The sequence below is a fragment of the Leopardus geoffroyi genome, chromosome C2 (genome assembly GCF_018350155.1).
Source record: "Leopardus geoffroyi isolate Oge1 chromosome C2, O.geoffroyi_Oge1_pat1.0, whole genome shotgun sequence".
Classification (NCBI taxonomy): Eukaryota; Metazoa; Chordata; class Mammalia; order Carnivora; family Felidae; genus Leopardus; species Leopardus geoffroyi.
Window position 1 is genome coordinate 123995894 of NC_059333.1, and position 27430 is coordinate 124023323.

Below are 27430 nucleotides of genomic sequence, written 5' to 3' on the forward strand. Positions count from 1 at the left end.
ATGAAGGTTGCGATAGGTGAGAAATCCAGCTGGCCGAGCTGGATGGCTCAGAGGAGCGGGAAGAAGGGTTTAAACTAGTTTCAGGTAACCAAGAAATGGCCAGTTTACTGCTTAAGCCTTTGGCTGATTCCTGGTTCTGGTGAGTCAAGCTGACAAGGAAGCCCAGGGTCATGGCTGGCCCTGAGTAGATGCCACAGAGAACCCAGTCCATGCCAGGATCCACCCATCCATCTGACTGAGCCACAGGGGTTTCTTCTTGCACCTTCAGGTTGGGCAGGGCTGGGACAGGGTGTCCTGGCTGTCCACCGAGATGAGCCCTGAGCTGCCTAGGGAGGGACGCAAGAGTCAGGATCTGGGTGAACAACTGATGGCCTGAGGGTCCCAGAGCCAGGTGAGATGAGATGGGAAACCGACCTGATAGGGGCACGGCTGTCTAGAGCAGTGTGATTCTGCACCCCTCTCCCAGGCACTTGGAGATGTCTGGAGACATCCTTTTGGTTGGGGAATCTAGTGGGTAGAAGCCAGGAATGCTGCTAAAAATCCTTCAATCCATAGGACAACCTACCACCACTCCCAACAGAGAATTATATGGCCCCAAATGGCAACAGTGCCATGGATGGGAAATCCTGGTGTGGAGCAAGCTGGGTGAGAGGGGCTTAAAATCCAAGGCACTCCCTGCGATGAAGCTGCCCCTATTCTGAGGAAGAGGCATTTTTTTCCCAACTCAGCAAGATGCAGTCTGAGGCAAAGACTAGCATGAGCCCCAGGCTGGGGGGGGGGGGGGGGGGGGGGGGAGGGGGGAAGAGGGGGAGGGGAAAGCCATGGCAGTGTTAGGGGAGGAAGAGAATGTACCTGCTGTCACCCAGGCTTTGATTTGTGCAAGAAGCAATTTATAAGAGATACTTAGTCTTTAATGGAAGGTCAAAAAGTCAACCCACACGATTATGTCATCTCTTTACTGGCAAAGGCAGACGTTTTAAAGCACTTTGACATACCCACCCGGTGGGAAATGAAATGTGATCAAAGATCTTCACTGTGGAACTGTTTGTAAGAGCAAAGGATTGGAAACAACATAAATGTCCATCGGTGGTGGGCAAGCTAGATAAACAATGGAATATCCCGCCAAAGAATGACATTTTCTATGTATAGAAGTAGAAAGGTCTCTGGAATATATTAACTGGAAAAAAGCACAGTGAGAAGAACACTACGGAATACTTCGCTGCTATTAGATGAAAAGGGAGGCAAAAAATCAACAGTATATTGATCATTGCTTACATTTGCATAAAGCAGGGGATCTCAAACTTCTCTTTGTATCGTAACCACCCAGAGGGCCTTTTCAGCCATAGTTAACTTTAAACAACATCAACCTTGCTTTTATTTGGGGGAGGGATGTGGAAATGTGCCCACTTTTCTCGCCCAGAATGCAACTCCCCAGCTTTTCTGACCCTGGCCGCTCACCAGCCCGACTGGCCAGGAGCAAAGATCAGTGACCAGCTCCTTTCCTAATCACTCCGGCAAACCCTCCGAGACTGTTTGTTAACCCTTAATGGCTGCTGAATGTGAGACGTTCAAGGCGTTGGAAGGAATCCCTCAGGAACCAAAGACTTGGAGCCACTAAAGCACCTCCCCCCTCCTCACCCCCAACTCCTCCTCCATCTGGAAGTGACCTTCAGGTCACTGAATGAAGGTGGCCGCAGGCCAGAGACAAACCTGGCCCTCCGACGCCCCCTGCCCCCGCCCCGCCCCCGCGAAGGGGGCGGAGCGACGGCTGCGAGGGCTCCTCCCGCGGGCTTTGTGCGCGCCTGGAATCCAGCTGTCACCGCCCTTCGGAGCCCCCTGCCCCCGGCGGGCGCACATTTCCGGGCCGCCCACCACCCCGACCGCGTCGGTAGCCGCTGCGCCTGCCTGCTCCGTGGCCGTCCCGCCCCAGTAGCCCCCGAAATGCCGGTCGACTTCACCGGGTACTGGAAGATGTTGGCCAACGAGAATTTCGAGGAGTACCTGCGCGCTCTCGGTAAGCTGCTGCCCCGGCCGGCCGCTCGGGGACGAGGGCTGGGCCCCGCAGAGCCCTCCCGAGGGCCCGCCTGCCTCCGCCTGGGCCAGCCGCCGCCCCGTGCGCCGGCCAGTGAAAGGGCTTCGGCCGCCAACTTGGAGGGTGGGGGTTGTTAGGACTAATTGGTGGAAAACATCTGATAGTTGCCTCTAGACTTGGATAACTTCATTAGAAAAGCTGGGTGTAGTTTGCTAGGTTTTGTTGGTACAGGGTCAGCATAAGGCCAGAAAACTTTGTTGCAAAAAAAAAAAAAAAAAAGAATGCGCAGAACCGGTTGCTGGCTGAGACAGCGCTAAGCGAACGGGAAACCCCAATGGTGCTGCCCCAGGGAGGAGCCGGCTCCTGGGACCCCGCTACCTTGGAGACAGTTATCTGAATTTTCCTGCCAATTCTCTGTCCCCTCTACCCCCTCGTCCCCTGCAGATGTCAACGTGGCCTTGCGCAAAATTGCCAACTTGCTGAAGCCAGACAAAGAGATTGTGCAGGACGGCGACCATATGATCATCCGCACGCTGAGCACTTTCAGGAACTATATCATGGACTTCCAGGTTGGGAAGGAGTTTGAGGAGGATCTGACGGGCATAGATGACCGCAAGTGCATGGTGAGGATTTGCATACACCAGGGCATCTCCTGCCCAGGGGGCCTGACCGAAGTCTGGACTACTTCCTTTGGGAGGGAGGCGAGGGCCCTTATGTTCTTAGGGACCAAGGATCTTCATACTCCCAGCCCTCAAGGTAGGAAGCACCCACTTATCAAGCATCCCCCTCTGCCCAAACAGGATAGTGATGGATATGAAAGCTGCAGATTGTTGAGTCTCTGTTGTGTCCGGGCACTGAGCCAGATGTTTCATACATCTGACTTTATCTAATCCTCACGACAACCTATGAGGGTGGTAGGAGTATGACCATTTTACAGATGAGGAAACAGTCTCAAAGAGATGAGTAACATGCCCAGAGTAGCTAGGCAGGGGCTGGGCTGGAATTCTAGGCAAGTCTGTTGATTCTCTTCTCCTCTGCCTGTACTAGGGCCAGGTGGAGGAAGGCTGAAGGAAAGGAGGAAAGAAACACAGGGAACTCTTTTGAAGTGTAAAACTTCCTGTATAGCCTAGCATGAAGCCATTCTAGGAAGCAGGGGATATCGTGATCTCCCTGAAGCCTCTGACCTGCCCCACCTCATCCCCCTGGCTGGGATTTGGCCCCTGGCCCTCCCCTTCCCCACCCTATATTCCACTGCCTGCTGAGCTTCCTTTGAACCTTGCAGCCAACCCCTACTCAGTAGGTCATTGCTTGGTGGCCCAGGCTAGAGGAAGCATTCCTGCAGGAGGGGGAGGGAAGTGAGCAGCCTATCCCCAAGGGTGGGAAGCTGATGACCCAGAGACCCCAATTAGCGTTTCCACAGGCAATTTTAGAAGGTCAGCCCCAAGTCTCTATCAACATTCTTGGGTCACTGGAAGGTCTGGGTGCTCCCAGCATCCCTTTCAGTCTTGGGTCCAGAGCTAGTATTGTATGCTCACCCCCAGGGACCTGCTTTGCTTGTTGACGGAGCGCCCCCCCCCACCATCTCCCTTCCCCCTCCCAACATTTACTGAGGGTCTGCTGTGTGCCCTGCACCACACCATTATTTTACACCATGGCCCAACGAGGGAGAGATCCACGACCCCATAATATACAATGACTGAGGCTCCAAGAGGAGAGGAGACTTGTAAGAGATGGGATTTGAACCCTAGGCCTTTGCACTTTGAAGCTCGCCCTTCTGCTCCCTGCCAGGCCCCTGTCTGCCGGTCACCTTTACAGAAGCCAGATGGCAGAGGTTTGCTGGGGCTGTGGTTGAAGGTGCCAGAGTGTGGAATCCCAGGCCTGGACTACTCACCCCCGGCCTGTTGATTCATCCGAAGGTAGTCAGGAGTTGATGTCTGAGTCTGCTGTTTGGAGTGATGGCACAAGAGGGGATAGCCAGCAGGGAGTGTCCTTGGAGAGGCCGATACTGGTGTAGGAACATGTCGGTTGTGCCTTAAGAAGGCCCAGGGCCTCTTAATCCTCAGAGAGGCTCGCAGTGGGAAAGGAGACCGGCAGCAGGGTCTGCCTTGGTAAGGTGAGGGCTCTGCCTTTCAGATTACTGTCCACGATCTGTTCCCTGGCCTGCTGGATGGAACTTAAGGACACCTCTTGTCCCCAGCTCACTCTTAGGGTACTCACAGAGCACATCAGACATCTCTGTTTGTTTTAGGTCACTGCAGCCTCTGGAATGTGCCTGCTTGTACTTACTTGGCTAATTGCCTTCCATCTTGCTTTCTCTCCCTCATCCATTACTGTGTGAGACGTATGTTGATCACCTGGTAATACTAGCCAGTGCTTGTTGAGTGCTTACTGTGCACCACATACTGTTACCACGTACTATTCCCATTTTATTTTAACCCAATCTTCACAATACCGCTTTCAACCCCATTTCACAGATAAGAAAACTGAGGCAAGATTTCTTGTTGTGTGATGTTGGGGAGGTTAAGTAAGTAGCCGAGGGAGGGTTTGAATTTGGTCTGTCAGCTCCAGAGTCCCTGCCATTAACCACTGCACTGCACCTACTGCGTTCCTCACACAGTAATCACGGCCCCAGGCACAGGGACGTGGAGGAGGGTGTCGCAATCCCTGATGTGCCAGGAACTCACAGTCTTTGTGGTGAAGACGGGCACACAGAGAGAACATAGTGTGATTAGTGGTGACAAAGGGAAGCACCTAGAGGAGGGGAACCCAGAAGGACTTCTGGAGGAGGTGGCTTCTACACAAGAGGAAAGGGGTAGAAGAAGCCAAGGTTTCAGACACAAAGGAAGGGGCACGTGGCCTCCTCCTTTTCTCAACTCAGCATTAGGACATCAGGACAACCCAGGTGAGCAGATCAGGGAGCCCAGCAGCTGGGCAAACTAATGACATTGGACTAGTACTCATGGTCACCTTTGCTGTCCCAGGACTCAGGGCGCCCCTCTCCCAAATGTATGGCACTCACTCACCTTGGTGTTGTTGGGGGGGGGGGGTGGACGGCCTCTCTGCTCCGGCCTTCCCTTGACCCTTTGCATTGCAGAGAAGTCCTTCTCTGGCTGCCAGCTGGATGGAAGCCTACGGTGAAGAGCATAGCCAGGGGAGGGCGGAGGATAATCGAATTGTAGCGACTGTCCAGCCTGAGGCTTGCAAGGGCCAGAGGAGCTGCCTGCCAAGAGGCCGCCGCAGGGGCTGAGGTCTCCAAGTCCCCCTGGGGTCCTGGGCCAGGCAGTTGCCAAAGCTAACTTTTACCGCTGCCCCTTCTGCTCCACACACTCCGCACCCACCAGCCAGGAGCAGTGGCCAGGAGGAGGCCAATCTGTTCTCGGCACCAGGTTGGCTGGATTCTAACATTTCCTTCCCAGCACATCACAAGGGTCTCATTTCTCACCTGGGATTGTTCATCTGTTTTGTTCGTTCCTTTCTTGGTCCGACAAGCATTTTATGGCGCTTACCCATATCTTTGCAACCCCTGTGTTACTGAGACGAATTGCACAAGATTCCTGCCCTCATAGAGCTCAGGGCAGTGGGGGAGGCCAGACATCCTGTGATAGCATGCGGGTGGGGGCAGGACAGCCAGAGAGGCACCCCACCCCCTGGATCTGGGAGGTCAGGGAAGGTTCTCACAGGAAGTAGTCTGAACTGTGGCTTGAAGGATAGACAGGAAATAGCCAGGCAAGCAGAAAGGGGACAAGAGGAAGGCCAAGGCCAAGAGAACAGAGGTTGGTAAATGCTACTTCAGACCTGTCCCACCTTGGCCTCTGGGCTCAGCCCTGGAGACACAGAAGCAGCAAGGCCTTCTGGAACACCCAGGCCATTTTTCTTCAGTGATGGCAGTACAGTGAGCTGAGGAACACAGTGTGGAGGGGTGAGGGAGCAGTGGTCAGCGAAGTTGCCTGGTTGAGGGGGGCCTTGAAAGACAAGTAAGCATTAGGGCATATGCAGAGATGGGAAAAGTGCATTCTAGACAGAGGGAGCCGTGTCTGTGAAGGCCCAGGAGTCCGAAAAGGGCTGGTTGTGAGAGGGCCTGGGAGGTGGGAGACGTGTAGTCCACAAATACCAGAGTGCCAGATGTGACTGGGGAAGACAGGAGTGATGAGGACCCAGTAGGGAGCCTGCGTGTGACCCTGACAGGCTGCAGGGACCCCTTGCCGGGAGAGGTTAGGTCAGACTGACATCCTTCCCTAAGGGCCCAGGGGCTTGCTGGCTCAGAGATCTCCCGATTCTGCCTCTTTCTGTGGGAGCATTGTGTGTGCTCTAGCACAGCAGCCAGTGGGTGAAATCTGGCCTGCAGATGTGTTTTTGTTTGGCCTGCACAGTGTTTGAAAATTTTCAGAGTCAGTTGCCAAAGATTGTAAGATTTCATAGAAAAATCCATATTTCTGCCTGTTCTTACCAACACAATCAAGATGGCTGAAAACACTGGCTGCCCATTTCTTCCTGTGCCGTGTGGACCCCTGGGGCACTGTCAGAGCTGTCCCTTTAGATGGGACACCGCCCAGGCCTCACCCCGCTCTGTTAACCTGAAGTCCAGGATCAAGGAGCCCTTTGTCTTTGTTTGCACTGTGGGTTCTTTAAAGTAGAGTTCTTTAAAGTGTCCTGAAGCGGACACCAGCCACAGGAGCGCACGAACTTGTTAGAAACACAAATTCTCCGGCCGTGCTGTTGGCCTACGGAATCAGAAAGTCTGGGTGAGGCTGGTGGCTTGGGGCTCAGTTTGTGCGCCACATGGCTCTGATGCGGCTGAAGTTCGAGAACCCCTGCTCTGGAGGAAAGAAACATCTCTGTGTACGTGCATCTCTGGAGACACTGGGAAACGATACAGTCAGCTGCAGAGGGCCCCGGGCCACCAGCTGGTTTGGTCCATCATCTGACCCCCGGAGACATTGCCATCCAGGCCCAGAGCCACCTGGAATGGCTCAGCGGTCTGTCCCCAGACTGAGAGGTGGAGGATGCAGATCTGTGTGGCCCGGGATCACTCAGCTCACATTTCCAGTCTGTCCTATTCAGATTTTATGTGACCTGCAGGCAGCAGGGACTGTCATTTTGGTGGAAATGTGTGAAGACTGGGCTTAGCTTTTCTCCGCTGCCACCTGCATGCCTTTATCCATTAAAAGCAAATCTTGGGCCCAGTTTGAAGCCAATATCACGTATTAAATCCAGCACAGGTAGCTTTGGCAGGGTGGGAGGGCTTGCAGGAGGAGGGCTCTCCTCAACCCCAGATAGTGTTCCCCACTCAGGCCAGGGAATCCCTTGGAATGAAGAATGATGGACTTCTTTGTTCCCAGCTGTCCCCAGCATGAGCAGCTTTTGTGGGAGAAGACAGCCTCGGTCGGAATCACAGCCATGAGCCCGGCTCCGCGCAGTGGTGGCAGAAGGGCCCTTTGTCATCCCACCTCGGACACTGGGGCCGGTTTTCCCCGGAGGGGGCACCTTTGTTCATTTGGGAGTCTGGTGCCTCTTGCCCTGGCTGAGGCTTCTCCCTCAGCTCCAGCTGTGAACTCAGGATGACCCCTTCCGCAGAGCCTGCCTTCCGGCTTGCGGCCCTCCACCCCTCTGTTGCTTTCTTTGTTTTTATTGTAAAAGGAAAAAGAGAATTCAAATAGCGAAGGAGAGAGTGGACTGCAAAGGAAAGGGCCCCTTCCCCTACTTGGCCTCATTCCCACCTCCCAGAGGGTATCACCGCTCCTGTTTCTGGTGGATCTGTCGGAAATCTTCCTCGAATATAGAAGCTGTCTATCTATTGGTCGGTTTAAAAAAAAAAAAAGGGAAGGAAAGAAATCCAGTCCTTGGCTCCTTGTTTTCTCACTCAGTGCTGCTTCTTAGGCATCTTTCCATGTCCGTGCTTGTAGATTTTCTGAATTCTCTCTTTTAACCATCTGTGTTTCCTTCCCTTCCTACCCTGACTTCCTCCCTTCCTTCCTCCCTTCCTTCCTCCCTTCCTTCCTCCCTCCCTTCCTCCCTCCCTCCCTTCCTTCCTTCCATCCATCCATCCATCCAACTAATTATATATGGTAATACATGAAATCCACGAAACTGCTGTTAACACTTTGGTTTAAACTCTTGCCAGCTCTCTGATCCTGTTCTTGTCTCATTAATGGGGTTTTTTCTGGTTCATATTTTAAAGAACACAATGCCGATGGCACAATTAACTCCCTGGACCACAGAGCTGTGAACGCCCTCAGACTGGGGAGCCTTCCGAGGGCCACAGATCAGGCCTCCAGCCCTCTGCTGGGTCCTTTCCAGAATGGAAACACGGAGTCTCTTTCATGTCTTAGCTAAAGTTCTCCGACCTTTGAAATCGGTGTCAGCAGCATGCTTTTGAGGATTACAAAAAGAAGAATTAAAGCAACCCAAATAAAATGCACAAAGTAGCTTTCAAGAATCGCACTGTTGTGTTAGGTTTTGTTTTTTGTTAGGCAGGAACAAAGAAAAATAACAAGCCCTAAGTCTTTACCAAGCACCATGCCTGCACCGAATGATTTTAGCACTTTTTCTCTTTTGGTCTCCACAACAGATGCAGTTCTCTAAGTGTCATTATGCCCATTTTGCAGATGAGAATCTGAGGCTCAGAGAGGTGAAGAACCTTTTTGACCTCAGGTCCCAGCCAGCTGGTGGCAGAGGAAGGATTCTAACTGGTCTATTTATAAAGGTCTGTATTACAAAGTCTCCCTCAGAGCTCTGCTGAGGGCTAGCACCTCAGGTCCTTATTGTGAGCCCATCGCAGGCTGGAGGTGAGCGCACAGTACTGACAAGGCATGGGGGTGTGAACAGCAGTGCTAGTCCTAGAGGCCGACATCTGGGCTGGAATCCTCCTCCGTTACCCAACTGACAGTGACCTTAAATGACTGGACATGCTGCCTCTGTCTTCACATCTGCAAAATGGGCATCATCATTGCTGTCTCACAAGGCAAATTCAGAGGACCATGGAGATAGCACAGGGGACAGTGCCTTGTGAAGCCACAACACTGTGTGCAATAAGGGACCAAAAGCCCTTGTGATGCCTTAGACTAGAGGCAAAGCATAATCGTTGACGGTGGCCCGGTGTTGGTTGGGGGAGTTACCGCTGTTTTTTTTTCTGACCGACATTGCTCTCCCCACCCACCCAAAGAAACACCTCCTCTTCTGGTGGGAGTTATTCCCTTACTCACCTCATAGGGTCTAGTGGAGCTGCACGTCATGGTACACTATCTCTCGTGGGTTGGGCACCTTAAACCAGGGTGATGACCGTGTCCCGTGACCTGTCACGGGATTGCCTCATCTCACCTTTCCCCGGGGTTTAATTTAGGGACGCTGGTGGAGAGCCGTGTTCTAGTCCTTCTAAAGTTCATAAGCTGGTGGGATGCCATCTCCCATGGCCGTGTGGAGCAATCCAACAGAAGGGAAAGATGAGGCCAGCAGAGAAGCAGAAATGAGAGAGGGAAGCTGCAACACTGGGGATTTGCTGGAGCCCCTGACACCAGCACATCTCCAAGACTTTTGGTGTACTTGAGCCAGCCGGGGCATTCCCTTTCTTCCCCCTGAGGCTGTGTGAACCAGTTTCCTGTCACTAAAGACATCCTCAGACAGAGCCCACAGATCATGGGTTAAAGAACCACATCAATAGTTAGAGCAAGATTTCTCAAACTTGAGCGGCCCACCCCCCTAAGTTTCCAAAATCGGAAGGTCTGCCGTGGAGCCCAAAAACATGTTTTTCTAATGAGCTCCCAGATGCTGATGCTGCTGGTTCAAAGACTGGGCTTTTGATAACTCCTGAGAAAGAAAAATGAGGAAGCAGCCTGGCCCACGCCCAGGATCCTGTGATGCGCTGGTCATGATTCAGTGTAACAAGCCTGTGCCGGGGCTCTGGCTGCCTAGTTCTGGGGGCTGGATCAGAGTGGAGGCGTGCAGTCCAGTCCCTGCGGATGGAGTCTGCTTGGGGACACCAAACTGGCAGTGACCCATGATGGTCTGCAACTGAGCCCCCGGGTAAAAGACCCCAGTAGTGTGTGTGTGTGAACAAGGACGGGCTACAACAGAGCACTTAGGAGCTTTGGCCTCGAGGTGGATCCGGATTTGAATCTGGGACCCACCTTCCAGCTGTGTTTCCTTGGCGAAGGTACTTTATCTGTCATCTATAAAAATGAGCCGGGGGGTCATAGCACTGATGAGATTATTGTGACAATTATGTATGGTGATGAGTTATTTCATTTTTCTATTGCTGTGTAACAAACCACTCCAAAACCCAGTGCTCCAAAACTCTAAGCAATAGCAGCTGTTTATTTTGTTCACGAGTCTGCAGTTTGGGCAAAGGGGGGTGGGTGGTCCCCGCGGCATGTCCTGTCTGCAGGGAGCTGAAAGACCCACGTTCCGTGTGGCCCCTCACACGCACTGTCTCCTGGCTGCTTGAGCTTCCTCAGGACACGGCAGCTGGGCCCCGAGAGTGAGAGGGCTGAGAGCACGAGGCAAAAGGGTATGACAGTGTTGTGATCTGCCTCGCCTCCAAAGTCACATAGCGATACTTTGCCATATTCTCTTGGTTGAAGCGGTCGCCGGGCCTGGATCCAGAAGACCTGAGTGAGCAGGAAACCCACTCTGCCCTCCCCTCCTGGCATCCGGAGGCTGTAAGCTGATGACTGCCTTCCGGTCCCCTTGGCCCCGTGGGAAGCTTCTCCCGTAACCAGCCCTGCAGCTCAGGTCCTATTGTAACCTCTCACGTGGGCTTGAGGACTTACTCGTATTTGACTTGGAGTTGGCTGAAAACTCTGCCAACCAGCTCTGTGCCTGAGTCACAATGGCTTCGTCCCTGGGAAGCATTGGTGTGGCTCATCTGTGTTGCACAAATTGATCTGTGCTAGAGCATGCGTGCATACACACACACATACACGTACACATACACACCACCCCTTGTCCTCCAAACGAAAACTCCAGGTCTCCGTTATGATGCCTGAAATTCCAACATTAGAGCACATTTATTTTGGTTAAATATCCCAAGCCTTTTCTAGGTGTTTCCTTTAACCAGCAAATAGCTTAGAGGGCTGGTTGTCTTTAATACAGGGTGATTGGTGAGTCTGTCCTTCCTCCCCACCTCCACCCCCCCCCCCCCCGCTTCTTTCTTTCCTGACCTGAGGGGCCAGGGACAGCAGAGGAGACTCTGGGGAAGAACTGTATGAACAAGATGGGCATGAAAGGTGTGAGGGTAGAGATGGAGGAGAACCCAGGCTGCAAAACCCACCCTTACCCGTCCTCACAACATACCTGGCTCTGCACGCAGGAAATGAGGGGCTGGGGAAATCCTGTCTGACAGTGTGCGGTGAGTCAGAAACATCATCTCACTCTTTGGCTCCGAGATCCCACTTATGTGATTACACTCCAAGAAAATCATTCAAAGGAAAGCCACATCTATTTGTCCAAAGGTATTTGTTTGTAGCTGTGTGGTTAATAACCCTCCCCAACCTACATAGAAGCACAGCCACCATCTGGGGGCTTCTGTGTGGCCGGCTCTGCCCTTGCACTTTACATATATTATTTAATCCTCCAACAGTCCCGGAGAGGAGGTGCTACTCCCGTTTTACAGACAGGGACCCTCGGGTCCTATGTCACATTGCTGGTTAACCATAGCCTTGGGATTCAACTTCACACCTCTCTGACTCCAGACTCTGTGTGGTTTGCAGAACTGGCCGCCTCCTGCTGGTGTTCCTAAGTGCCACATAACCACAGGTGGTTAGAGTAACTGTGGCTTTTTGATTCCACAGACCACTGCATTGCCATGTAAATGATCACCGTGAAGATAAATGGAAAGTGTTTATGGGCAACGAGTCAACAAGTTCGGTAGATTCTGCTTCTTAGCATCTCTTTCCCCTTCCCCCATCCCCACTTCTCTGAATATCTCTTGCCTGTAATAATAACAATAATTATTAACATCTCTTATGCTTACTCCTGTGCAATAGGCTCAGCACTTTCCAAGAATTCTTTTTTTTTTTCATTTTATAAATTTATTTTTATTTTTTAATTTATATCCAGGTTAGTTAGCATATAGTGCAATAATGATTTTAGGAATAGATTCCAGCGGTTCGTTCCTTATGTATAACACCCAGTGCTCATCCCAACAAGTGCCCTCCTTAATGCCTCTTACCCATTTAGCCCATGCCCCCATCCCCAACCCCTCCAGCAACCCTCAGTTTGTTCTGTGTATTTAAGAGTCTCTTATGTTTTGTCCCCCTCCCTGTTTTTATATTATTTTTGCTTCCCTTTCCTTATTTTCATCTGTTTTGTATCTTAAATTCCACTTCATTCCACATATGAAGTCATATGATAGTTGTCTTTCTCTGACTAATTGTGCTTAGCATAATACCCTCTAGTTCCACCCATGTTGGTGCATATGGCAAGATTTCATTATTTTTGATTGCTGAGTAATACTTCATTGTGTGTGTGTGTGTGTGTATATGTATATATATATATATATATATATATACATATACACACACACCCCACATCTTCATCCATTCATCGTTGATGGACACTTGGGCTCTTTCCATACTTTGACTATTGTTGATAGTGCTGCTATAAACATGGGGGTGCATGTGCCCCTTTGAAACAGCACACCTAGGGCGCCTGGGAGGCGCAGTCGGTTAAGCGTCCGACTTCAGCCAGGTCACGATCTCGCGGTCCGTGAGTTCGAGCCCCGCGTCGGGCTCTGGGCTGATGGCTCAGAGCCTGGAGCCTGTTTCCGATTCTGTGTCTCCCTCTCTCTCTGCCCCTCCCCCGTTCATGCTCTGTCTCTCTCTGTCCCAAAAATAAATAAACTTTGGGAAAAAAAAAATTAAAAAAAAATAAAATAAAATAAAAAAAAAAGAAACAGCACACCTGTATCCCTTGGATAAATACCTACTAGTGCAATTGCTGGGCTGTAGGGTAGTTCTATTGTTAACTTTTGAGGGACCTCCGTACTGTTTTCCCCAGTGGCTGTACCAGTTTGCATTCCCACCAGCAGTGCAAAAGAGTTCACCTTTCTCCACATCCTCGCAAACATCTGTTGTTGCCTGAGTTGTTAATTTTAGCCATTCTGACTGGTATGAGGTGGTATCTTATTGTGGTTTTGATTTGTATTTCCCTGATAAGTGATGTTGAGCATTTTTTCATGTGTCTGTTGGCCATCTGAATGTCTTCTTTGGAAAATTGTCTATTCATGTCTTTTGCCCATTTCTTCACTGAATTATTTGGGTTTTTTTGCGGGGGGAGGTGTTGAGTTTGGTAAGTTGTTTATAGATTTTAGATACTAACTCTATCTGATATGTCATTTGCAAATATCTTCTCCCATTCTATTGTCTGCCTTTTAGTTTTGCTGATTGTTTCTTTCTCTGTGCAAAAGCTTTTTATTTTGATGAGGTCTTAATAGTTCATTTTTGCCTTTGTTTCCCTTGCCTCCAGAGACGTGTTGAGTAAGAGGTTGCTGTCGCCAAGGTCAAAGAGGTTTTGTCTGATTTCTCCTCTGTGATTTTGATGACTTCCTGTCTTACGTTTAGGTCCTTCATCCATTTTGAGTTTATTTTTGTGTCTGGTGTAAGAAAGTGGTCCAGGTCCATTCTTCTGCATGTCGCTGTCCAGTTTCCCTAGCACCATTTGCTGAAGAGACTGCCTTTATTCCACTGGATATTCTTACCATGAACTACGTCTTCACCCTGATCTCCCTTCCACCATCCTCAACACTTCACCCTATCGTTCACATTCTAAAATGGGAATCTTACTGTATCACTCCCTGGCTCAACTGCCCAGGAGCTCCCCAGGGCTGGCAGGCAAAGGCCAGAGGTGGTTTGGGTTTTTCAGGACATGGCTCCAGCTCCAGTTCCTACCCACCCCATATCCTTGGCCCCATCCCACCATTTGCAGGCGCCTTCACTTGCCCTCCTCCTTGGCATCTCTCTGTTCACTTCCCTGGGATAAGTCCCCTGCTTTCTCCCTTGGGAGAATAATTACCCATTGGTAAAGACCAGCCCGGGCTTAACTGTTCCACCAACCTTGTTCTGACTCGTCATCCCACCTCATTCATCCTTTCCTTTTGCTTCACTGTCCCTCTCTGCAGCCATTGCTCCCAGGGCACCTGTGACACTTATTAATGCATTTGAGATTCTAGACAGTGGAACCCACACTTTACACGTCCAGTGCCTAGCACAGAAGGCTCCATTGTGTTTGTCATATGAGTGTTACGTAAAAATAATAGAACTTCAAGCAATATAACTGGTAGATCCTATCACTGCAAGATCCATTTGCCACTCGATAATAGCTAGTGTTTGTTGAGTATTTCCCATGTGCTAGGGATTCTAGACACTTTCCATGCATTAGTTCTTTTCTTTTTTAATGTTTTTTATTTATTTTGAGAGAGAGAGAGAGAAAGCAAGGGAGGTGAAGAGAGAGAGGGAGAGAGAGAATCCCAAGCAGGCTCCATGCTGTCAGCACAGAGCCCATTGCAGGGCTCAAACTCAGCCAACCATGAGATTATGGCCTGAGCCAGAATCAAGAGTCGACGCTTAACCGACTCAGCCACCCAGGTGCCCCTCCATGCATTAATTCTTTTAAGCCTCACGATTCTGTAATGAAGATGCCAAAATTCTTCCTCTATTCTATGTGAAGAAAATGGAAGCCGGCACCAATATCGCTTGTCTGAGCGGAGAGAGCTGGTGGAGCCTGAATTGGGATCCTGGCAGTCTGGAGTCCAGATTGCTACCAGAGAGAGGTGGCATCCTTGTTATGTTAAGGGTCACAACTCTGGAATCATTTCTCTGTGAGGCTTTCGAAATGTCAAATGCAGTGTCCCCAGTGAGGTAGCGGGGTCATGGATGGAATTGTCAGGTGCAGAGGAGTGGGGGTTTGGTTTGCATCTCATTCTCCTCAACGGTGGAGGCTGTCCACCGCCCAGCTCTCTCTGCGGCAGAACCTGGCTGAGTCATAACCGGTTCACCTCCGGAGCCAGACCATTGTCTTTGGAGTCTCATCTATGCCACTTGCCAGCTGGGCATGAAACAAGTTATTTCACTTCCCCGTGCCTCTGCTTGTCTGTGAAATGGGAATAATTATAAAGTAAGGGATCCCTACTACTCCACGGTGAGGATTAGATGAGGGAAAGCCTATAATCGTCACCTCCATCAGTATGAGCTGTTACTGTTCTTTCATCGTGTAACCTGTGTTCTCCAGAAGACAAATTTTGGAGGTGGTGACGTCTGTGTGGGTGCCCCGACCACCCAGAGAGGAGCTGGCAGAGCTACCTCACGCAGGCTGTCCTGCAAGGGCGCGTGCCTGTCCGCAGCCAGAGAACAGGCTGGGCAAAGCCAATGGCAGAGGGAGCTACTGCTTATGGAGGGTTTGCTGTGTCCAGCACTGAATGGGTCCTTGCAACCCCTTGGTTCATTTCATCCTGATGCTCTTGTTCTGCGGCAGGACATTCAGCCCCACTTTGCAGATGAAGAAATGGAGGCTCAGAAGGTGGGGTACGTTGCTCAGGGTCTCCCTGCTAGGTAGGGATGGATTGGGGCTCGGGCCTGCATCTCTCCAAGACTGTCACCAGGCCCCCCCCAACCCCCCACCCCCGCAAATGCCCAGATCAGGCAGGCAAACCGGCCCGTAGCCTGCCGGGTACTGTTTGGCAGCAAGAGCATCCATGGCGGCAAGATGCTCATGGGGTAACAGAGAGCAGGCTGCGGGTTCCGAGTTGGGCAGAAGGGGGTTGAACCATGACTGGCACTCTTCCTGGCTTGTGTGGCCCTGGGCGTGACGGCTAAGTGCTCTAGGACTCAGCATTTCAGGCCAGTGTCACACAACGGCTAACGCAGTTCTGTACGGCTCCTCTTTGGAAAACGGCTACATTATCTAAAAATAAAAATGTGCTCATTGCAAGAGTACCCCTACAATGTTTTTCTGCCATTTGTTCGTTCATTCAGCAAATGGTGATATGCATTTTCCCTGCCTTAGATTCTGTGGTGGGGCTTGGTATCCTGCAGTGACTAAAAGGATCCCAGACCCCAAAGAGCTCTCAGTCGAGAGATCCCGACCTGCTGACTCCTCTTCAGCTACTGAGCTAGCATCTCTTATCTTCTGGGAGCTGTGTGCTTCTGTTCTCCTTGAAAGATAAGTAGAAACCAGAGGCTCTTGTGGAAGTGACGAGGTTCTGGTGGACTCTGCCCTTCAGAGCCCCTCCGAGCACTCTGGCAGGGTGGCCCCTCCTTTACTGTACATCCTCCCCCGCCACCTCCCAACAGCCCCCCCCCCCACACCCGCCCTGTGGACTTGATAACATGCTGATTCCCTGCCCTGGCTCAAGTAGCAGGCTGGCTCTGCCTGCCAGATAAGCAAACATCCGGACTGTCCGTTGCTCAGGTCTGGCTGGTTGGAGCCGCCAAGATGTAAGGTGAGGGAAAAGAGAGGCTGAGTCCTCTCCCCAGTAAATTCTGGGCTTGGAGGAGCAGGGTCAGGATCCTTGGGGAGGGTCATGCCAAGAGAGTCCAGCTGGGCAAAGCTCATTTAGAAGCCTCACTCATGCAGCCTCCGGCCTCCCTGCATCTGTCCAGGCTGTTCCTCTGTTTGGGATTCCCTCGTTCCTCTTTTCCAACTTCTACTTCTTAACTAACTCCCGTGGTGTTTTCTGGTGTCAATTCCAGCAGTGATTATCCCCTCCAGGAAGCCTTCCCTGATAGATCTCTGTCCCCATTGATGAGATGCCTTCCCACTTCTGCAACTACCATCACCTGCCTCAACTCAGAACTTGCCATCCTGTTGGAATTCTCTGCTTGTCTTCTTCTCTAATAGTCTGTCTGCTCTTGAGAGTCGGATGCTCGCCTCACCTGCCTCTGTTTCCAGTACCCAAGGCTAGTGTGCAGGTGTCGAGCGCACGATTGCCGGATGTTTCCTTGCACAGAACCACGCTGGAGAATCCTACTGCTCATTCGAAGATCAGCTTAGATCAGGTAACTGCAGGGCACAGTAGGCAAAAACATGGACTCTAGTCCAGTGAGACTCACATCTCATCTCCCCACTTCGTGGCTGGGTGACCTGAAAGGCTCAGTCTCCACATCTGTAAAATGGGAGAAGTGCTCCAGGAAGATACGACCCAGGCTGTATTTAATCCCCTACCCTGCCCAGTGCATAGTGAATATTCAGCACATATTGTTAGAGTAATGATGGTGACGGTGACAATGACAGTGGTGCTATTACTTCCACCAGAAAGCCTTCCCTGTCCCTTCACTGGGCTGGGTACCCACCACCCACCCCAACTCAGAACACCAGTGGTGTCAATGCCAGTTTACATATCTGCCTTCCCCTTAGGCTGAGCTGCTCTGTGGCATAGCTTGGGTCCAGTCCAGCCTTAGGGCCCCTAGATTGGGGCACTCAGTGCTGGGTCCCTGTATTGGCTGAGCACAGTTTCTCATGAGCCCTGTGACTTTCCCCAGCCCCATTTCCCTCCTCCCCATCCAGAACCTTGGCCTCATGGGGCCTTGAGCTCTCTGAGGGCTTCTTGTTTTAAAATTGATCCTGAGTGCTTTCCAGAATGTTTAAGGAATTTTAAAAATGACACGTCAAGATTAGCCATAATATGTTATCATTTTGTTTGTCCTAAGAGTTGTGTTATCATTTGCGGTTAGCTCCTTCATGGCATTAGAATCGCATTCTTTCATGGGGCGCCTGGGTGGCGCAGTCGGGTAAGCGTCCGACTTCAGCCAGGTCACGATCTCGCGGTCCGTGAGTTCGAGCCCCGCGTCGGGCTCTGGGCTGATGGCTCAGAGCCTGGAGCCTGTTTCCGATTCTGTGTCTCCCTCTCTCTCTGCCCCTCCCCCGTTCATGCTCTGTCTCTCTCTGTCCCAAAAATAAAAATAAACGTTGAAAGAAAAAAAATTAAAAAAAAAAAAAAAAGAATCGCATTCTTTCATACCCACAGAGGCCTTGTTGTGGCTTTACTGGTTTATAGTAGTTGCTCATAACAGCTTTTATGTCTCTAATTACTCGTTCACATGTTAAGGCCTTATTAATTTAGTTTTAATCTGCTTTTAGAGAGAATTGGCTTTTCCCCTGAATGTGCTGATTTTAGATAATTACCAGCCTCCTAGGAGTGGATCAGAAGAGAGTGAGCACACTGCTCACCGGGCCGAGCCTCATGGGCAGCTACTGGACTTTTCCACCAGAAAGAACTGGGTCCAGGTGATGGCCCAGCCCATAACCCCCACGAGACATAGGCTGGTTACCTAAGTCTAATTTTTATAAGCTCTAGAGCTTGAAAGTCAAGTGAAACATGGAAGTACCTGGCATTTGACAGACTCCCTCTTACCTTTCCTGACTTTTCTCATCCACTTACTTATTTAACACAGGCACCAGAGGCTGTGAACTGTCTTATTGTCCCAGGAACCCTCAAAGGGTGAAGCATACTTTAAAATCAGACTCCAGGGGGCGTCTGGGTGGCGCAGTCGGTTAAGCATCCGACTTCAGCCAGGTCACGATCTCGCGGTCCGTGAGTTCAAGCCCCGCGTCGGGCTCTGGGCTGATGGCTCAGAGCCTGGAGCCTGTTTCCGATTCTGTGTCTCCCTCTCTCTCTGCCCCTCCCCCGTTCATGCTCTGTCTCTCTCTGTCCCAAAAATAAATAAACGTTGAAAAAAAAAAATTAAAAAAAAATAAATAAAAAAAATAAATTAAAAAAAAAAAATAAAATAAAATAAAATCAGACTCCAGGAGCAATGGCCAATTTGCAGCTTTTAGCAATTCACATCATGTACAGGAAGAGTCTAGTCACTGTCTGGTTTCTCAATCCCCCACCCCCTCCAGAATTTAAAGAGCACAGGCTTTGGAGTCAGATCTGGGTCAATCCTGGCTCTGACCTTTGCAGAAAGAAGCACTGTGGACAAGACCTCCCTTCTGACCTGGCTCTGGAACCACAGAGACAGTAAGATGCAGTCCTAGGTGCCTCTGGGAGGTGGGTCCGTAAGCACAGGGCTTCCTCGAGCTGTGTGGGCAAGTGTGGAGGGGTCAGTGACCCATCCTCCCCCTGCTTGTTGGAATGTGTGTTTGGGGCATGTGGGAGCTTTAACAAATGTCACAATTCTTGGGAGGCAAGATGAATCCCACTATTTGTGGACCAGGCCAGGTCACTGACAAGAGATGGGTCCATTTAGTGCGAATAGTCTGTCACTCCCAGTATAGGTCACCTGCACAGGGCAAGGGGGGCCTCGGGACCCCTGGGACGTGCTTCCTCAGGCTGCCTGCTGAAGCCGGGTTTTCTGTGTCACTGGTCCCCATGCAGCCGTGCCAGCTGGGGTTTCTAAGTGGTCAGGGGAGCTGGATAATGGCTTTTGAAGTGACAGTCCCTTGTCATAGTGATGCAAAGCTGTCTTCGTTCATCTGTTGGTGCATGTCTTTCTGGGAAAGCTGCTGACAGAGCCAAAGTGTTAGAGGTTATTTGTTTTTAATAGAAAAGTTACTGGACTGGCTTCCTTTACAACCAGCTGCCCTGGACTCCAGCCCTTTTGCAGACTTGCAGGTGGTCCGTGCAGTGAGGAGAGAAATTGAAGGTGGCCGGACTTCCCCTTTGTTTCCAAGGTGGAGTCCCAGAGCCCACAGTGGGGGTACAGACAGCACTGCCTATCTCTGTGGTTTGTATCGTGTCCACCTCAGCCCCCACAGGCACCTGCCTTCCCATGCCCCTTGGAAAGCATCAGGAACATTCTCTCGCCTGAAATTCCCCCATTAGACCCTGGCTAAAGGGATTAGGCAGTAGAGAGTGCCTGAGCTGGGAACCTGCGTTGAATGACCTCTTAAAGACCCTTTCAGACACGGCATTCACAGGGTAAGCCAAATCCTTGTCCCAGATTTCACTGCTCCTGGTCTAGCAAAGGTGGTTGGCTCTTACCACAGAGGACGTCACAGGAGGAGTTCTTAGGTCCTGGGGAAGATTGTCATCAGGAGTTATCACAAGAAAACAAGTGACCATTGTTTGTTACCCCGTCCCCTTCCAACATTACTTCTTTATTTCCCCTCTCCTGTTCTTGGGTGACCATCCTCTTCCCTGACTCCTCACCCCTCTTTTCTGTTCTTGGGACAAATCTGGCCCTCTGAGGAAAGGCTGGTTTATTCCCATAGGATACAAAGCTTAAATAGAAAAATCCATTCCCACCAAAAGTGAACATGAGCTAGCCAAGCGGGAGAACTAAATCACCGTTTTGGAGCCATCACTGCTCTGAGTGGGGAGTCTCCAAATCTTCAGCTTGAACAAAAACTAATTAAGTTTTAGGGCAGTGGACATCCCAGTGCTCCTGGGTGCCCAGCTCAGCAAACAGCCCCTACAAGGTCTCCTCCTGGGTCCAAGTCTCCAGGAAGGGAAGGAGCTTCTGAAATGTTTAGCCACGATGAACAGCCTATCCATCATGGCTTCACAAACTTCCAACTTAAAAGACTTTTAGTTATTTTTTTTTTTAATTTTTTTTTAATGATTATTTTTTTTATTTTTGAGACAGAGAGAGACAGAGCATGAACGGGGGAGGGTCAGAGAGAGGGAGACACAGAATCTGAAACAGGCTCCAGGCTCTGAGCTGTCAGCACAGAGCCCGACGCGGGGCTCGAACTCACGGACCGCGAGATCATGACCTGAGCCGAAGTCGGCTGCTTAACCGACTGAGCCACCCAGGCGCCCCAAGACTTTTAGTTATTGTCCAGCTTGGACAAGCAAATCCCATCCCTGTCTAAACTCTGGAGGTCTTGATGACTATTATTTGAGCCTCCTATGCCAGCCCTGTGCATTTTACGTACATTTTCTCTCATCCTCAGCACAACCTGGTTAAGTAGGTCTTTTGGTTAGCTAATGCCACATAACAAGCTGCCCTGAACCTAATAACTTAAGAGGACAACCGTTTATTCTCCTGATTCTGTGGTTCAATTGGGCAATTCTTGAGTTCCATGTGACTGCATGTTTAGCTGAAGGCTCAGTTGGGGTGCCTTAGTTCTCCTGCGGTAACCTCTCTCTTGTCCTCCAGGGTTTTCCACGTGGTCTCTCTCCCCAGGATAGCCTGGCCATCCTCAAAGCATGGCAACTTGGTTCTCACAGGGGAGGGTTCTGAAAGACCAAGCCCCCGGCGTACAAGCGCTTATAAAAGCGCTGCATGCTTCGTGCTTGCTAATGTCCCGTGGGCCAAAGCGAGTCACAAAGCCAAGCCCAGAGTCTGTGCAGGAGGGGACTTCCCAAGGGTGTGAATATGTGATCCATTAATCCCTCTTTTGCGGATGAGGGCACTGAAGCTCAGGAGGTTACTCTCATTGCTCAGTCGTTCCTCACGGCTAGAGACTGAGATCCCAGGTCTGTTGACTCCTAGGCACGTGTTCATCGCGGACAGTACTGGGTCCACCTGATACAGGTGGAGGGTGGGCGGTGGGAGGGGGCAGGTACCAGGAGCCCTGTGTACATGATGGCTGAGCTTCCTGCCCTTTTTAGTCTGGAGGACAGCTCGGCTTCTTCCCCAGCCGACGGGTTCCACCCAGGAGATCAGAGCCAGCGGGCTGCGTTGCGGGTGCAGGCGGCCCTGGCAGGCATTGGAAACATGCTCCAGGCCACAGTCCCAGTTTTCAGCCTGCGCTGTGGCCCCGTCTAGTCCCCCAGCCCTGTTCCCACCCTCTCCTTAACTCCAGGATAGCTTTTATGGCACTGGCCTGCTTGTCCTTAACGCACTGTGTTTGGCATGCCTTGCCGCTTAAAAACAAAAACTAGTTTATGTTTCCTGTGAGAATGAGGAGCCCTCCCAGGCACTGCAGCCTCTGGGTTTCCCCTAACGCCAGCGCCAGCCACACCAGGCTGGAACCGCCTCGTACTTTTCCATCTGACCTTCTCAGCGGTGATCTCTTGAGGACCCATCTCTGGCTCTCAGCACCCACACCCAACAATGTTTGGACTGAACTGAAGGGTGTTCTCCTGGAGCTTCTCAGAGTCTGAGCACAATGCCTATGTGTACGTGCAGCCCCCAGAGACTCTAGCAGACACCTGCTGGATGCCCTGCCCTAGGCTGGGAAACACGGGGGTCACAGAGTCCTGCAAGCCTCATGTTCCAGCCCAGATTCTTTCCTTGTTAGCTGAGTGACCCTGAGAAACTGCCTTCACATCTCTGAGCTCAGCCTCCCCTGTATACATCCAGTACAGACGAGAATAGTCTCTGTTCTGTCCAACGTACCCAGGGTCAGAGACAACAGGAATTTGGGGTTGAGGAAGTGTCTCCTTTGGACACTGCCATAGCATTTGTGTGTTAGGGATCCTTCCCTTGAATGGGCTTGATTGTAGGGCTCTGAGAAAGGGTTCTCTATGCCCAAAGATCCTTCTGCCCTCTCCCTCTATCCCTCCATCTCTCATGATGCCTGAAATTCTGCTATCCATCATTCTCTTGCTAAGGTATTTTATTATTTGTATCCAAATGGTCCCCATTAAAAGATGTCAAATGATCTGGAAAGGGTAACATGTTAGTTCAGGAGCAAAGACTGCCTTACCATTAAGGAACATCTCTTTCAAGCTCGTGCCCTGACGTTGATGTTGGATGGTAAACAGGTGTGAGCTTTCTGGGGCTCAAGCTGGCAGTAATTATCAAAAGTCTTAAAAATATGCATACTCTTTAATGCTACAATTCTTCTGTAAACGTACTCCAAGAAATTGATGTGTTCAAAACTGGGTTATTCCAGGCAGTCTTACTTATAATAGCACAGAATAATAAATAACTTAAATGTCCAAGAACACAGAAGGGACTAAATGATAGTGTGTGGATATGATGTAATATTAGCAGGCTTAGCTCCGTGGTCCTGTGACCAAGTGCAGTCACACAGGTCACAAGGCACAGAAGGGCCCCTTGCTTGGTTTAATGCTCGTCTGTCACCATCTTAAAATTCCTAACATTTTTTTAAAAGAGCCCCTCATTTTCATTTTCTGCAGGGCGCCACAAATTATGTAGCTATTTCCTTAATATTATGTAACAATTAAAATAATGCTTATGCGGACTATTTATTGAAGTGGAAAATTGCTTCCATTAAATGAAGAGACTAGGGCCCAAAACCGTAAATGATGCAATCCTAATTTTTTTAAAAACAGAAATATATATATGCATTCATAGAGCAAAATACTGGACATAAACACACCAAAATGTTAGAGTAATTACCTCTGAGGAGGCAAGATTACAGGTATTCTTTTTATGACCATGTTCTTCTTTGAGCATTTCTTGTATTTTCCAGCACGGAGGGCCTGAATATGCTTATTGACTCTAACATATCTGGCAAAGGCAGAAGTGTATATAGCGTAACTGGGGACCAGCGATCTTTTCTTAGCCTCAGATGGAGTCTGGAGCCTTTAATATACAGAGTAGACTTCAGGATAAACACACAAAGAGAAGTTCAGTTGATGGGGAAGCCAAGTACTCTTAGGAGCTCCTTGAAGCCGAGGAATGTCTGATTTCTCAGTCCCCACTTCCCTTCATAAGCCTGGCATGGACGGGGTGCCCAGTGAATGGGCATCTTGTCTTGTGGCTTGAGTCATTAGTGGTCTTTGCCCATGACACACCTCATCACACATCAACTTCATTATGTTCTCATTTGAAGGTGGGAGCTTCTCTTTGGCTGGACATGTGCCCCGAGTGATCTCTAGACCCCAGAAAGGAACGTCCCCACCCCAAGTCCTCCTGATCTCCGTCTCCCTCTGGAAACAGGTTCCAGGACCAGAGGTCTGATTTACTCCTGCACACAACTGGCTCCACCTGTCACCCTGTGCCTGTGTTGCCTTGCAGGCTTCACCCTAACAGCAGAGGGCAGCAGTCATCAGTGAGCCCTGGAGGGAGCTGAGGGGTTTGGAGGAGGAGGTAGTCCCCACTGCCCAGTGAGTGGCCCCACTCACTCCATACTCATTTTCCAGACCTCTTCTCTCCTAAGTCCTTATCAGGCTGTTGCTGACTGTCTATCAGCTGAACAGCTGAACGTGGCCAGGAAACACATGAATCCTAGAAACTTGCCTCTGTAAAACCAAGGCCGGCGAGTAAATGGCCTCTGGCCCCTTCCTGTGACAGATAGGAACACAGGCACCCAGTGACAGGGTGGACCTGCCTAGAGCCACACAGTGAACAAGGGGCAAATGGAGTCTTAACTGCAGCAGTGAGGAGGCAGGGCTCATAATGTGCAATTGCCACATATGGAAAGGCTGTTCGAGGGGAGGTGGGTAGCTGCAAATACGGGAAATGCCCACTGCACCTGCACAGTAGCCTCTCCCTGCCCACCTGGGGTGCACTCAGCCCTCTGAAGCCCCTCCTCCTTTCCCAGCCCCCTACTCAGCCCCAGCTCTGAGAGTCCCACCCTGATGACCTTTTCTCTCCTAAGTACCCCTTTAAGTGAAACTTAGGGAAGTTTTTGTAAATGTTAAAACTGATTTCCAGGGGACATCTGGGTGGTTCAGTAGGTCAAGCACCCTACTCTTGATTTCAGCTCAGGTCAGCTCACTGTTGTGAGGTCAAGCCTCACGTCGGGCACTGCACTGACAGTATAGAGTCTGCTTGGGATTCTCTCTCCTTCTCTCTCTACCCCTAACCTGCTCGCACACACACACTCTTCTCTCTCAAAAATAAAGAAATACTTAAACAAATAATAAAATAGGGATGCCTGGATGTCTCAGGCGCTTAAGCTTTCGACTTTGGCTTGGGTCATGATGTCAGAGTTCATGAGTTCAAGCCCCGCATGGGGTCTGTGCTGACAGCCCAGAGCCTGGAGCCTGCTTCGGATTCTGTGTCTCCCTCTCTCTCTACCCCTCCCCTGCTCGCATTCTGCCCCTCTCTCTCTCTAAAAAATAAATAAATGATAAAAAATAATATAATTAAATAAAATAAAATTGATTTACCTGTTGTAATAAGACACATGGTGGACGGAGTTAGGCTGCAAATGTTCTGTAATGAAATTGACTTGAGCACACCCTGGGTAAACAAGGTTGGGGCTGCTTGCTCAGGACTGACAACCCTGTTCCTTTGCTCGGCAGACCACGGTGAGCTGGGACGGGGACAAGCTCGAGTGTGTGCAGAAGGGGGAAAAGGAGGGACGCGGCTGGACCCAATGGATTGAGGGTGACGAGCTGCACCTGGTAGGTTGTTGGTGTGTGGGGTGGGGGCGGGGGGGGGGGGCAGAACAGGGTCCAGAGACTATAATCACTGTTGAGGTCCAGTGGACCTTGGAAAAATACTCTGTGGCTGGGCCTTGGTTCTGCTCTGAAGCTTCTCTTCCAAGGGCCTGAAGAAGACCTTTGAGTGACTTTAAACACTGAGCCCCGAGTTTTCAAGGTCTAGGCTGACTCAGCTGTCCAGTCAGAGACATGAGGAACAGGTGCGTTTGCTAAGCATCAGACGTGGAGCTAAGCTCTTTTGCATTCCATAATCTCTCTCTGTCCTCTCAGCAGCCCTATGGGCCAGCTGCTATTAGGGGTCCTATTCTGGAGATGAGAACATGGGGGCGCACATCCAAATTACACAGCTAGGAGACGGAAGAACTGAAATTTGCTCCCAAATGATGTCTGTGTTCACCAGGCCAAGCTGTGGCAGGCTAGAATCAAGGAGAATTCTTTAAGCTTCTCAACACTCTAGGTCAGGGGACGAGAAGCCTTTGTCAGTTCAGAAGCCTAGGTGTGGGCCTCTGGCTTGGGAACTCTGGTCAAAGCCATTTCTACTCCATCCATTGTCTGGGAAAAGTACGCACAAATCCAGAAGAAGGGGCTTAGCATCTGGAGAGCTAAAATAACACATGTCTTCCGAAAGGAGACCTCCCATCACTCCTTTTCCCTTGGAACTCCCCAGCTACCTTCCTTCTGAGAAAAGAGCCTGGTCCAGGTGACTTGGGTTCTTCAACTCTTGACTCACTGGGTACCTTTGAGTAAGTACCTTCCTCCCTCAAGCCCCCCCTGCAAAATGCCATCCTACCACATAGGAGTTCTGCAAAGATCCGAGTCCATGTGAATGCTGGGAAGAGGCACGAGGGCATTATTTTCAGAGGCATTAGGCTAACGCAGTGCCTGACCTTGAGCCTGTCTTCTCCCCGGGCCTCTAATTCAACTGCAGAGCAATGAGGGTAGATGGGTATGTGCTCTCCACTGGCTCGTTCAGCTCAGTAGTTCTGTGGCTCTATGCCAGAGGTTGCAAATGGCGGGGTGGGGGCGGGGAGGGCTCGGACCTCTTTTCTTTGGCCATCAGGGAGCTTCACACTTCTTCAGGGAACAATTTAAAAATTAGGAGATGTCACATAAATATTCAGATTTCCAGCCTCCTTCAAAACACAAGACAGAACAAAACAAAACTTGGAATGTGTGATGACACTCTGTGTGTCATTTCCCCTGGCCACTCAGCAGGGGCTGTCCTGTAAGCAAGGCATGAGCTTTCTGGTCTGCATTTGAGTACTACCTGGGAGCTTTTACTAATAGCAATTCCAGGGCTCCACCCACTGAGACACTGATATAACTGGTCTAACCTGGGACCCAGGCATTTTTTCAGACTCCCCAGGTACTCTAATGTGTAGCTGAAGCTTAGAGTTTCCACGCCGTTTGCAGCTTTGGCCTTGGCGACCTACTGAATCCTCTGGGGGTTAAGCCATGTGTCTGGGCCCGATTTCTTCCAAGCTTGGGCACAGACTCTGTCTTGGGCTCAGGACTGAGGTTCTGAAAGCCTTTTGGCTCCTTGAGTGTAGTAGGGGGAGGGGAGGTATCAGAGGGTCCTGCTGGCCCGTTTTGAGCCACATTTTTTTCCCAGCCAGCCCTGCCTAGGGCATAGCAGGGCCCAACATCCACTGATCCAGTTTAACGGACTTTCTAAGGAATTGGTTAGTTCGAACCAACTCTTGAGGAGAAATAGCAGGCGCTAAGTATTTTCGAAGTTCCTGCCCCTGTATGCACTGAGCCCCAAGTGTGACCTTGCTCTGGCCAATGACAAGCATCTGCTTTTGTTTCAGGAGATGAGAGTGCAGGGTGTGGTCTGCAAGCAAGTATTCAAGAAAGTGCACTGAAGCCTGAGCAGACCTTGATCTCGAAGAATGAGTGGCATGGACGTGTGGGCCAGGATCCCCTTCTTTGCACAGCATGGGGCAGAAATGTCCAGCCACTCCTAGGCATCTGTTAGCAGAGTCTCTCTCTTGGCTTTGTCTCTTTTCTTTTCCTTAAAACGAAGCCATCCCAATAAAAGTGATTTCTGCTCAATACATCTGTTTTGAAGAAGCTTCAGAACCCCACTGTGCTCACTTTTTCTCTGGGGCTTCTGAAGCCAGCTTCTCCTGATGCCATCCCTGGGCTGAAGGAGAAATATCACCCACACACCTGCAGATTTAGTCCTGACATTGCACCTGTAAGGTCTTTCCCCA

General features: G+C 50.5%; 1 protein-coding gene across 1 annotated transcript; it reads left to right on the forward strand.

Annotated features, from left to right (window-relative positions):
* Nucleotides 1-27271, forward strand: RBP1 (retinol binding protein 1). The gene is made up of 5 exons (XM_045501000.1): nucleotides 1-16; nucleotides 1565-2014; nucleotides 2477-2655; nucleotides 25074-25175; nucleotides 27026-27271. Exons 1-5 carry the CDS (start codon nucleotides 1-3, stop codon nucleotides 27077-27079), a joined length of 801 nt encoding a protein of 266 aa, XP_045356956.1. The 3' UTR covers nucleotides 27080-27271.
* Nucleotides 27272-27430: the final 159 nt, after the last annotated feature.